Source organism: Callithrix jacchus, chromosome 6, assembly GCF_049354715.1.
Source record: "Callithrix jacchus isolate 240 chromosome 6, calJac240_pri, whole genome shotgun sequence".
NCBI classification, from domain to species: Eukaryota; Metazoa; Chordata; class Mammalia; order Primates; family Cebidae; genus Callithrix; species Callithrix jacchus.
The window spans coordinates 109,525,297-109,539,011 of record NC_133507.1 but is presented as its reverse complement, the minus strand read 5'-3'; the positions used below and the strand labels follow the sequence as shown (position 1 = coordinate 109,539,011).

Sequence of the window (13,715 nt, the reverse complement as noted above, 5' to 3'; positions counted from 1 at the left end):
GGATCCACCGTTAGCACCCTCGTCTAACCCTGTGACAATGGAAGTGCCCTCAGTCCTGCCCTTATCATCCATTGCCCTACCACAGGAGAGAATAAGGCGGAGGACTCTTTGTCGCCCTCTGGAGGTCATAGGGTGTCATAACCACATTACTGTGAAATGGATGAGGAACATACAAGAGATTGTTGGAAAGCCCAGAAATGCAGACAATGAAACAACTAAAACAAAGTCTGGGAGATAGAAAAGGACTATTGGGAATTTTAAATTCAAAACCAGCAAAGTGTTGCTTGACACAAGCCCAGAGACTGAAGTTATCAGGGCTTAGTAAGGCTGTCAAAATAATCCTTCCAAGGCTTGCTTTTCTCCTTCTGTTTATCAGGAGTCTTACTGCTCTGAGGAACTCCAGCAGATGCTGGTGTCAGGGAGGGGCTGTGTGGAGGCAGCATTACACTTTGAAGGGATTCCGTAAGATAGCAGTAATGGCAGGGGTGTTCTAAGGTCAGCCCAGCTCTGGGTAGCCACTCCAGAGTTTTGTGCTTTGAAAATGCTCCCTCCCTGGCTTCCTTCTTCTTGCCTCCTTTGAGTTAGTGTGTTCAAAATATTAAGTCTCACAGTTCATCATTATTCCCTCCAAGGTGTGTGCAATCACAAATGCAGACAGTGCATCTTATGAATGCATATGAAGATTGATAAAAAGGAAATCCTAAAGCAAAGTCAGACAAACCATTTGGTGCTGGAGGGCAGCTGCACAGGCACCCCAGAAGGTGACCTGGGAACCGTATTTGGATTTTGTACCTAAAGGATTTCACCATAGATGGATGGCCCTAGAGTTAGCTCATATTCTAAATTAATTTGTCTTTATGTTTCTATCAACAAAGAAGATGATGGAAGAATAGAAACAAATTTGTCATGACACACATACACACATATACACACACACACACATTTCAACTGCAATGTGAATAAAGTGGAGAAAATGAGGAACGATCAAATAAATACCTTATTTTTATGAAAAAAATATAATGTCTTGTGGAAAACACTAACTTATCTTTGATGACCAACTCAAGCGTCACCCTCTCTAGGAAGCCATTTCTCACCTTGTCTCCCAGAGAGAACTGGTCATCTCTAACTCACTCTACCTAGAACAGACTTCTACCTAGCATCTATGACATTTGATTGTTTTTATTTATGTTTCTATCCTGTAACTAGATTTCTTAAAGATGCAGGGAAGGGTCCTTTCTGTCTATCTCTGTCTCTCCAGTACATGAGCTAGTTCCTGCCACATGGTACGTGCTCCATGAATATTTTCTAAGCTGCAACTTTGAAGGAGAACTCCCTGCTACTGTGGAGAAAGGCAAAGCTATCACTCAATAAAACGCTGTGAAGCTCCCGTGTGTCTTTAGAATGAGCTCATCTCCCTTCCTAGACCTCTTTCTTGCCTTAAAGACACCTTATTTTCCAACTGTCCAGACTCAGAGAAGTTGTCTGTGGCCAAAGTTCCAGACTGTGGAACTAAAACTGCCTTCTCTTTCCTAAGAACTCTCTGACCTCACAATGCCTCTCTTTCTACCTCTGTTCTTCCACTCCAAAAATTAAAATCATTTCTTTTTATTTAGTAAGAAGAACTTGTTTTCATTTGCAAAGATAGCAGCAGTTTAACCAGAGTAAGCCTCTAGTTGGAGAAATTTCAAGAATAATGATAAAGGGCAAAGAAGAATTCCAGCCCTGGAAAATCAAGCCCCTGCCAGGGAGAAACTTAAAAGCATGACTTTGAGTCACACACATTGAACTTCTTTCTTCTGGCCTGATCAACTATATTAAATAAATTCACAAGCTGAGCTTTGTATGCAGTGTTTGCAGAACTCATCCACCTTATTCTACCTGCTGACTTCTTAACCCAGAGTGCTGAAATTAGAGCCATTGTGTACAACCTGGATGTAGACACTTCCTCTTTTTGGAGAAAGCAAAATGGACTCCCTGTAAGAGTGCCCATCTCATCATAATTTCCACCAGATGCCCAGCAGTATCTTCATCAGAAAGGTAAAGACAACTGAACTAACAGAAGACTCTTAATCCTTCTCCATGAGATTTGAATCAATCTTACTATAAAAACTCTCACAAGGCCGGGCGCAGTGGCTCAAGCCTGTAATCCCTGCACTTTGGGAGGCCGAGGAGGGTGGATCATGAGGTCAAGAGATCGAGACCATCCTGGTCAACATGGTGAAACCCCGTCTCTACTAAAAAACACACACACAAAAAAAAATTAGCTGGGCATGATGGCGCGTGCCTGTAATCCCAGCTACTCAGGAGGCTGAGGCAGGAGAATTGCCTGAACCCAGGAGGCGGAGGTTGCGGTGAGCCGAGATCGCACCATTGCACTCCAGAGAGAAACTCCGTCTCAAAAAAAAAAAAAACTCTCACAGATAATAAATACCCTTTCCCTGTAAACCCTGTGCTTTTCTGATCTTTTTGCAATCTCTAATAATCCTTAACTTCCAATAGTATTTTCACACTATATATTTTTTCACAACAGTGTATCAAAGTGACATTAAAATATTCTCAGTTCTTTATAATGCAACGCCCACCTCCTAGGATTCTCTAGTAATTAGGTCAATGGCCTAATAGAACAAACATACTGGGAACAAGCTGTAAGAATATCGATTCTTTATTCCTCAAAGCAGCATTTCAAAGTCTGCAAATGAAGCCTTAAGAGAAAGAAATATAAATGTAAGACGACACAAGAAGGGAATAAAGAATCGCAAAATCTAAGATTTGGGAAGAAACTCAGAGGCTGTTATTTTTGTCCTTTCACTCATGGCTGGGAGAGTTAGTATGGCTTCTCCAACAAATAGTCATGCATTATTATTTGAGGGCCTCCACTGGTAAGGAATTCACTACCACTCAAGGTATTTTATTCCACTGTTATCCCTGAATTTTTAGAAGGTTCATCTTAAAATTTAGTCAAAATCTCCCTTGTAGTTAGATTGCTTTAGAAATCTGGGTAACACGACTTCTTCCTCTATCTAGATTGCCTTTCAAAAAGTTGAAGGCAGCTTTTTAGTCTCGCGTTCCTTATCATCTTTAGACAGCACTTAGTCCTGCTGCTCTTTGCTTATCTTCACAGTTCCTGGTACTGTGCAGTTTGACTAGTAATTACCCAGAGAGTTAATGAAGAAGTGAAAGACTGAGCACCTATCTTAGCTGTATCTCTGCAGTATAAGGAGATGGCAAGAGATGGCCAGGATTTTAAATCAGGGCATGGCATGTTTCCCACCACCTACTGCTTGTGGGTCCTCTGGAGCAAAGTGGGGTGGAGCATTCTGAGCTGGAGTGGGGGGGAGCTCTGTTACTAACAGTGGTCTGGACACCCATCTCCAATGAGTTAGTTTGAGATAACTAAAATATATAAAACCAAAAATATATAAAAGCAAGCTGTGCCCTGACCAGCTTGCACACATGTTTTCAGGACCTCCTGAGGGCTGTGCCACAGGCCATGGTCACTCAGATCTGGCTCAGGACTCATAAACTTTCACACATGCCCTCAGGCCTAAGCTTAAAACAATGTTGCAAGGCACGGGTATTTTCCTGATTCCTGCGTCCAGCCAGGATTTGAAAACAAGCAGGTGCCTGTGGAATCCGGCAGCTTTTAATAGAGCAAGACTTCAGGAAGTAAGAAGATACAGGCAGGGCAGAATTTAAGAATGCCTCCTCGATTGAATAGATTCACATTATTTAAGACATTGCACATTTTAAAAACACTCTTAGTTTAGCCCTTGTGGTTAAGGATACAGAATATGCCGCCAGACAGAAGAAGAGAGGGTGAATCCAATTCTGCTTCTTACTGGCTGTGAGATTTGGAAGTGCTTCAGTTTCTACAACAATAAAAATTACACCAATCAAACATGGTTGTAATGAGAAGTAAATGCTGTGTGGATTAATTAAAATCGTGCTCAGCATAGAGTTTTATGTGTGTGTGTATGTGTGTGTGCAATTTGATACCATAATATTCATTATGCACTGTCTGTCTTCATGGCAGCTGTATTTCCCAAGGCACAGCCTGACAGGTACAATTGTGCCTATGGAACTATACCCAAATGATGCTTTGGAAAAAATCTTGCATATTAGTGCTCTGTAACCGACCATATTACTATGGTCCAATGACATCCTCAGAGGATGATCTTGTTTAGAAAGAAGATTGCTGGGCTGACAATTGGAAAACCTGGATTCTGGTCCTCACTGTGCCGTAGATTGCCTCAGTGGCACATCCACCTGCTGAACTTCTCCATGCCTCAGTGTCCTCAATCAGCCTTATCACTCTCACAAAGCGCTGATGGGCAGAGTTTAAGACCTGCCATGTTTATAGAAGGGTCCTAGTCATAATCACATAAAAGGCTATTGGTAAACAGATCTAATGAGCCATAATGTTTTCCCCTTGCTCTTCTGGGTTCTTCAAGTCCAGCTGGGCTTGGTGTGAGCCACTGTCATCCTAGTCTCTATTTTTCTCTTTTCCCTTCCCTTCTATTTTTCTCTTATAACGAAGGACACCTGTTACATCATGCGGTCCATCATTTTTATTATAGCACTTCAGGCCTGATTCAGTATTTCATCATTTTAGTCCCATACATCATTCACGGCTTTTGATGTTGTAAATATCTGGAAAGCAAGATGAATCGAAGAGGAATAAACCAGCGAAGAAATAAAGCAAGATAATAATTTAGAGTTTCCTCATAAGGCCTGGAGAGGGCGCTGTGAATGGATGAATGGGGCACACTCCAGGATTCCTTTCTGCTAGGTCCCACCACTGTTCGTGCAGGAAAGAAAGGAAGGGATAACATTTTGGTTTATAAAATAACAATATTATAGTTTTGTCAAATAAAACACCCCAAATCGTTCTGTTTCAAAATAGCAAATGCCACAGTTTGTCATTATATTAAAACAAATCAGCCGGAAAAAAAAAAATCTGATTCTCAGAAGCAGGACACCTACCTATTCTATGGAGTTATGACTCAAATACTAACTATTTCTCTCTGAGACCTGGACAACCACCTTCTATTAATGCAGCCTGCATGCATGCTCATTGTTTTAACAGCCCTTCAGAAAGAAGGCTGCAGCAAAGATGACAAAATATATGTGGCAAGTGTCCTTCTGAAATTCAGATATGCTTATGATCTTCTCCTTTGCACTTAACAGATTCCAGCACAGAATAAATAATAAAGAATTACTGCTATCCAGGTGAGGCAAATTAAAGTCAATGTATTTGAGACTTCAGCGGTGAATTGACACTGGCCCTGAATACCAATTGCAACTCATAAAGGTAAAGTACAGTCAAGGGTTTGGCTGAAAGTCTGGGAATAAGCTGCCCAGGTGGGTCCAACTTGAGGTTGAAATTATACAGAGTTCTGGAGTGCATACACCCGTCCCTCCAGCCCAGGCTGAGACTCCGCTGGGCATGATGCCACCACACTCACCATTCTTGCAGAGCAGAACAGCCAGGAAGTCCTGAGAAGAAGAATTGACAAAGAGCAAAAGACTGGGTGCCTGGGCTGTCACAAAGCTAAATGTGATGCTTTCCTTGGATGGAGCTGAATCTGTGTAAATAGCTGAAGATGACAGGCTTACATTCTTGGTCACAGGGTAGGGTTCTTGAAACATGTAAGTAACTGACGTGCCAGCCTCAAAAACAGCAGAAACCTCTGAAAAATATAAGAGGGGAGAGCACACATTGAAACCTTTAGGTCCATTGCTTAAGTGAGCCATAACTGCTTGCTCTTGTTTCCTATGCACTGGGCAGTGTGAGGAGTATTACATGCATCACACAGTGTGTTTCCCACAATAATTTTGAAGTGGCAGAAGTCGTTATTCTCATTTATAAATGAGAAGCTTGAGGATCTCACAGGTTGCAAACCTTGAACGCAGCTGTATAGCCAGGAAAGAAGGCTCAAGTTTGCCTTCTGCAGTTTAGGTGCAGCTCTACATACATACATCTGCAAAATAACGACCATGTGCCAGGCAAATTTCCTGAGAAGCAAAGATAACATGTCCCTGCCTCCAGCATAGTGCATGGGGAAATGCACTGGCACCACCTTACTCCCCAAACTGAGAACCTGACAGTCCTGTTTTGTGTTCTTCTCCTGGTATCTCAGGGAGAGTGTGGATGGTATCTCAGGGTGAGCAGCAGTAATTCTCCATGATGTTGGATAAAACATGAAGAACAATGAAAACAGCAATGAAGAAATTTATGGAAAAGTAGAAAAGGCATAAGTATCCAGCTCTTAAACTCATTTTTTTAGATGCGTAGGCATTGATACTCAGTTCCAAAATATAGCCAAGACTTGGGTAAATAGTCTGTCCTATGGGAAACAATCCCTCTAACACAACACACTGAATAGAGATCTGCCACCACCAGGAAGAAATATGGCATCCAGAAACTGATAAAATTCAATTCGCAGGATCTGCAAGTCACTCGGCCTCCTGGGAGAACACTCTAGCACGCCTGCTGTTACCATGTTAGTGTAGTGGCACGAGCACTGCCCGAGTCAGCACTGAATCTGGATGTCCATTTGATTTCATGCTGGCCGTGTGGTCTCAGGCAAGATAAGGCACTCTACGGAGAATATTTTCTTATGAATGGGAATCATAACATCTACCTCATCAGCATTTCTCTGTGGGTAAGTGAGCTGGTGTATGTAAGGCACTTAAGAGAGCTGCCAGTACAGTTTGAACTTACAGAGTGTTAGAAGAGAATTTAACCTAAAGCCATCCCTATAGACTTTTATACAGTATATGCATTTATTAACTGCTCATCATCTTTCCCAATGCTGACATACTCTCCTTGGATCAAGGTTGCTCTTGAATTCACTTTAAATTTTTATCTCTGTACAGTAGCAGAGTGTGTGGGGGAGGCTCTTTCATAGGGCAGCACACCTTAGATCAGGCAGGAAACCTCTGCCATAAAAATTGCACAGTAAACATGAACCCATATTGGCATGATTAATTTCCCTTTGTCCTAAATGGCATATGGAATGTTCCAAACTCTCCCTGAAGGTCTCTGATTGAGTTGGTGGCACCTAGAATATAATAATACCTGGCTTTTGCTTCTTAATTCTATTGCAAATGTGTTCCACCTTGTGAAAATTCTGTAACACTCTGTAATAGTGCCAAAAAATTAAAGTTGCATATTTATGCATATTGCCTAGCAGATTGGGAACACTAGTTCATTTTTACTAAAGGTTCAGAGAAAGTGTTTTGCATTTATCATGCAGGTTACAACCTTGGTACTCCTGATTATAAAGATATGCAGCAGACATCTGTGGCAGTGAAAATTCTGGTTATCATCAGCTTGATTCAAGAATTTTCCTTGAGTAAATTTTCTCAGGGATATTTGGCCTGTATATTGAGCTACCACCTCCTAGTTAACAAAATAAAAGGCCTTTATCTCATGTTTGTGTGTGTGCTTAAACAGAAGTACAGTTCAGAGCATTCTGGTAGGAATATATATGCCCATATGCCCATAAATGGGCATATATAGGATATTGCTTTTTTCTTTATACTTAGGATAAGAAATTAAACATAAAGAGCATTTTGTAATTAGAAGTGTCAAACAGGGCCAGGAGTGGTGGCTCATGCTTGTAATCCCATCACTTTGGGAGGCCAAAGCAGGCGGATCACTTGAGGTTGGGGGTTCAAGACTAGCCTGACGAACATGGAAAAACCCTGTCTCTCCTAAACTACAAAACTAGCCAGACTTGGTGGTGCACTCCTGTAGTCCCAGCTACTCAAGTGGCTGAGAGGAGAATTGCTCGAACCAGAGAGGGGGAGGTTGCAGTCAGCCGAGATTTTACCATTGCATTCCAGCCTGGGCAACAAAAGGGAGACTCCATCTCAAAAAAAAAAAAAAAAAGTCAAACTAAATTTCTGTTGTCATTCTTCCTCCAGCTCCAGTCTAATTATTTTTAATATTAAAAATTGTCTATTTTATCATAAAGCTAAATTCAGCAATATACCTGGATTCTATTATTCTTTCAGTTTCTTATACTTTAAGAGTTTAACCTTTTGATCAGATGGATTGAGTTATCAGAATATCTGAAACCACTAGCTTTAAAGGATAAAGAAACTTAACTTGAAGGTGGTTTCTAATGACCATGTTGCTTCTCCAAGGCCACAGAGCCACCATCAGCAACACCCCTTGAGCACCCACTTGGTGGAAGAACCTATGCTAACTCTGTTCTGAGATGATGAGACACACATTTAAAAAAAATAAACCTAGTGGAAGTTAACCTTGGGCTTGACGTGTTAGTGACAGAGACAATGTTTTCCAGAGCTGGATGTCTCTGAGAGCAGAGCATCCTGAGGAGGCCTGCAAGAGGATCTGCACATCGACAGTGCAGTGATATGCGGCATGAACTAGGGGAAGGAGCTGACAATGGGATGGTACTGGAGGGTGCGCCTCTGAGCCTCCGTGGGGCCTGTAGACTTGCAGCTAGGACCTGGTTCTATCCATGTCTTTGGGTCACCAGATCCTACTCAGCCTCAGCTTACTCAAATATAAATCAGAATGAATTTAATCTTGGGATGGGTTTAAGGATTGGAGGAAAGTACATAAAAGCAAAGCACATAGTAGGAACTCGATAAACAGTAGCTGGTCTTCATAATAGTAATAGAACTAGATTTGGAATTAGAACAAACAGAAAGACCAGTCCTGAGTAATAAATAGTCTAGAAATTGCCCAGAAGTCATCCAAGCTGTAATTAATTTAGATAAAATCAAACAAACTAAATAAAAATAAAACAATTGGAAATTTGAACACTGATCAAGTATTCCAAAAATTATTATCCTTTTCTTATGATAATGATCCTGTGGATATATGTTTATAATGAGTGTTTATCTTTTAGCAATACATGATGTAATATTTATAGAGGAAATAGTATTATGTGTGGGATTTGCTTCAAAATAATAAAGAAGAACGTTAGGAGTTGAGTGTATCAATGAAGCGCAAATGATCATGAGTTTATAACTGTTGAAGTTAGATAACTGGTGCATGGGAGTTCTTAAGCTCTTGTCCTACAGCATATGGTTGCCATCCATTAACTGATCAATGAATGAGTGGATAAACACATTGTGGTGCTTTCACACTATGGAATACTCTTTGGCAATTAAGAAGGAATAAAGGAATGATGAATGTTATAACATGGATGGACTGTGATAATATTATGCTAAATAAAATAAATCAGACACCAAAATGTCACACACTATATGGTTCTATTTATATGAAAGGCCCAGGATGGACAAATCCACAGAGAAAGAAAGTAGATTAGTGGTTTCCAGGGATGGGGAAAGGGGTAACTGGGGAATGGGTGCTAATGGCATGGAATTTCTTTTTGGGATGATGAAAGTGTTTTGAAATTGATAGTGGTGATGGCTTTACAACTGTGTGAATGTCGTAAACATCAATGAATTATACACCTTAAAAGGATGGATTTTATGGTATATAAATTATATCTCAATAACAAAAAGAGAGAGAAAAAATACACAAAACAAAAGTTGCATTTTTGAAGAGATGGAATCCTATTACCATGTTTATGTGTAGAATGAAATTAGGGTCATAAAGACAAAAATGAACAAAAAATAAGCTAGAGGGACCTCCAGCTCTGACATTTAGCAAGTCAGTACACCTTTATGAACCACTAATATGTTAAATTTAGATATTAATATGTACTTTATTTGTTTGGATGAGGAATATATGTTGCAGTTAATTACTAGTTATTGATTTTTTATGATGATTATTTCTTTGTACCATATGAGAAAGAGAAAATCGGCCAATGGACCACAGTTTTGACCTAGGGATTGGTAATGCAAAAAAAAAAGTCCCTAATTCTACCCAAGATATATTCAGTGTTTACACACCATCTCCTTGAAATATACTATGCCGTAATAAGTAGCATGGAAGATTACCCCAATCGCCCAAGAGACCACCCTTTGTTCAGAACCATCTTGTAGCCTCTCGCTCCCCATTTCAGTTCCGGCCACATCGCCTAGAGGCAGTTGGCAGGGCTCAAAGATTCTACTAATAGAGGGAATTATTCTGTTAGCATTAACAGAAAGAATTAATAGTTAGGAAATAGTGAAGTGCAAAGCACACAAAAAGGCTAGGCACACATTGCCTATGTAACTTGTAGATCATTAAAAAAATTGGGAGGGAGCACAGAGATGTTGAAACATATGCAGGAAAAAGGTACAGGGCTGTGGGCAGAAGAAAATTAATAGGAGTGGCTTTGGAGAAAGGAGCCAAAAAAATAAAAATAAATTAGGCTACAGTTAGAACAATGTGATCTACGAGATCTTTGAATAATTTCCCTAGAGAAATGCAAAGAGGTCTCCTGTTCACTTTCTTTCAAACAAAATACTTGGGTAGAGATGCTGAGGAGAATTCTTGTGCACCTCAGTATGTGGGTCATGGTATTTATTCTGTTTGTGCTCCTACTAGCGTGTGGGACAGCTCTAAAGTAGCATTCACACTTCTCAGGGGACATTGTTGAGAGACCTCTCCCAGTGTGAATACCTGGCAGCACTTCGCTTGTTTAGCTCACAGTACAAGCCCTTGGAATGCAACCTGTTTTATTTTAAGCTCCCATGCACTTAGCCCTAAAATTTTTACCATTAATTTTCTCCCAAGAACCATAACATGCTCTTGGCAATAATAAGTAAGTAATTCAAACTAATTGAGGAGAAGGCACCTGTAAGAATGAATGGAGGGCTTAAATTATAGTATCCTTCTGAGAAAACATGGAGTGCTTTTTTCTCCTCTTTTGTCTCTAAGCTCCAACTGTATTAAGCTGGACTAAATAAACCATTGTTTTGTAAAGGTGCTTTCAAGATGTGTTTTAATGAATAGAGAATAATTACTTATAATTGCTATGATTATTTGTTTGTAAATGGTGTCTCAAAATGATTCAAACATTTTATTTTAATAATTCAAATGCTGCTCTTGAATTATTGTTTACATTATTTACTGAACAAACTTTTTTTCCAGCAATAAAATAAACTTAAAATACTGCAAAGATTGAGAGTGAACCAAATTTTTTTTCTTATGTTTGAAAAATACTACATATTTATACTTAATATTGAAATTTTCTAGTTTCTTGAAGTATCTTATATTTATCTAGAGAATTCACACAACGATCCTCATTCCTTGTCCAAGGTGTATATCCATAATTTTTCATTTGTATCAATGTAAAGAATTCATAAGATTGTGAAGGGGTGTAGAGAAAGCCCCAGGGCAGAAATTTAGACTTTCATGGGCATTTCAGTCCTAGCCCACCAATAAACTAAATATGAGCCTTCAGACAGGGCTTTGAAAGCCTCAGACCTTTGTTCACATCACCTGCAGAATAGAGAGATTTCACCAGATACATGGTACTGTGTTGACTAATTTACCATTACTCTCTTTGTTGTAAAAATAACCTAAGATGTCTTAGGTGCCTCTAAGGTGCCCCAGAGCAAGATTCCACAATTGTTTGATTACATTTGTAAACTGAGGGATTGGAAGTGGAAATAGCAAAGGGGTCACTAACAATCTAGCCAACAGTAGAAATGTGAGTTCACCTCTTTACCTTCTCAACTGGCTTTTTGGCCATGGGCAGGGTGTTTTCCTGTGATTGTCCATCCAGTTCAGTGGCATTGCCGGTGCACACACCCAGTACCAACAAGTGTATGCGATTATGATGAGAAATTATTCAGACTCTCTAAATAAAGGGAGAGTAGATGACAAAGACTGTCTGAGAGTGTGAGTATCACATGGCCTGACCATAGTGTGTAGGTGATGCAGCACTGCACTCAGGAGAAACGGGAGCACATACGGTACCTTTTTTGCAGAAGGGCCCTTCATAAGGTGAATTGGTGCAATCGCACAGGTAGCCACTGTGCTTCTCCACACACTTGCCCCCATTGTGGCAGATGCTGCCATAGCTGCTGCAGTGGCCTGGGCAGCCTGGCCTGACTCCAGATGTGACCTTTGCCCTCTCTTCCAGGTCCAGTTTCTGTCCATTCAAGTGTAAGGAGCGAATGCATCCTAGGAAACCTTTCTGCCTGGAAGACGTTCCCCCTAAGAGGTAAAATAAAGGAAACAAATGTAAGGTATTATAGGGCTCAGTACATTTAGGTTTAATGCTGGCATGGTAAGAGTTAAGTACTATCTATCGTCATGCGGGGCTCAATTAATTTTTTCATTCAATTTTCCAGTGAGAGTTGGAATTCTGAAGAGCCCCCGAAAAACAAAATGCATGTCCTAGAAACCATGGATAGAACTAGAGGGCATCGTCATTAGCAAACTAAGGCAGGAACAGAAAACCAAATACTCCATATTCTCATTTATAATTGGAAGGTAATGATGAGAACACTTGGACACAAAGAGGGAAGCAACAGACACGGGGCCTACTTGAGGGTGGAGGGTGAGAGGAGGGAGAAGAGCAGAAAACAATAACTGTTGGGTACTAAGCTTAGTACCTGGGTAACAAAATAATTGGTACAATAAATCCCTGTTATACAATTTACCAACATAACAAACCTGCACGTCTACTCCCGAACCTAAATTAAAAGTTAAGGAAAAAAATGCATGTCCTTCTAGGCTGGGAACCCCTCCCTCAGGCTCATGCCATATACACAAAAAAGTGAAAGATTGTAGTTCCTATATTTTACATGTTTAAGAGTACAAGTTCAGATAGTCATGTTTCTTTAGAAAAAAATGAATTCTTAACACAGTCTACAGCACACTTTCATCTGAAGTGGAAGGCACAGAGTGGGACTATCTTTCCTGGCAATGTTAGACAAAAGCTGTTAAGTACACCAACTTAGAAAACCTGAACAGGCTTCCCAATGCTTACATAGTGCAGTGCAGTGCAGGGGAGGGTGGGTGGACTAGAGCCACACAGACATGGAGTCAACCTCATGTCACTTGCTGATTAGTCATATCGACCATGGAATTACCGAAGACTCAGCTACTTGATGTATAAAATAAAAATCAATCTATTGTGTGTGTGTATGGTGAGGCTTGGTTAAGATCATAGAATACGGTGTGGGCAGTGGTACACGCCTGTAATACCAGCACTTTGGGAGGCCAAGGCCAGCAGATCACCTGAGATCAGGAGTTCAAGACCAGCCTGGCCAACATGGTGAAACCCCATCTTTACTAAAAATATCAAACTTAGCCAGGCATGGTGGTGGGTGTCTGTAGTCCAAGCTACTTGGGAGGCTGAGGCAGGAGAATTCCTTGAACCCTGGAGGCAGAAGCTGCAGTGAGCTGAGATCACACCACTGCTCTCTAGCCTGGATCACAGGGTAAGACTGTCTCAAAAAAAAAAAAAAAAAAGATAATAGAATATAATACTTGTTCAATCACTGCTGCTCCCTTGCCTTCTCTTGCACCTTCACAATGGCTAGAACCAGGTCCTTAATATATATGTGCTCATTAATCCTAAAGCTTATTCTTACGTTATTACTTAGAAGACAGATTTCTTTTTGCAGAATACACAATAGGCTTGTAACCCAAATTTCTGCTGAGAGTATATCTTGAAGGTTTCAGAGAGATTTGATGTGTACCTTGAAAATGATTCTAGAATCAGACAGATTTCAGTGTGTTTTGTTCCCATCAGAAATCCAGTCTTCTACCAGCCTACCCTCTGATATCAGGAAAATGTTTGTCGAGAGACAAGCCGGGAAGTTAA

At 40.4% G+C, this 13,715-nt stretch overlaps 1 protein-coding gene across 1 annotated transcript in view; it reads right to left on the bottom strand.

Moving 5' to 3' along the window:
- Positions 1-13,715, bottom strand: part of CNTNAP5 (contactin associated protein family member 5) — an 875,887-nt gene that overhangs the window by 118,187 nt on the left and 743,985 nt on the right. The window contains exons 18-19 of the mRNA XM_008999044.5: positions 11,858-12,097; positions 5,466-5,690 (exon numbers count right to left, since the gene is read on the bottom strand). Coding sequence (XP_008997292.1) covers positions 5,466-5,690; positions 11,858-12,097 — 465 coding nt within the window. The remainder of the gene's footprint in view (positions 1-5,465; positions 5,691-11,857; positions 12,098-13,715) is intronic.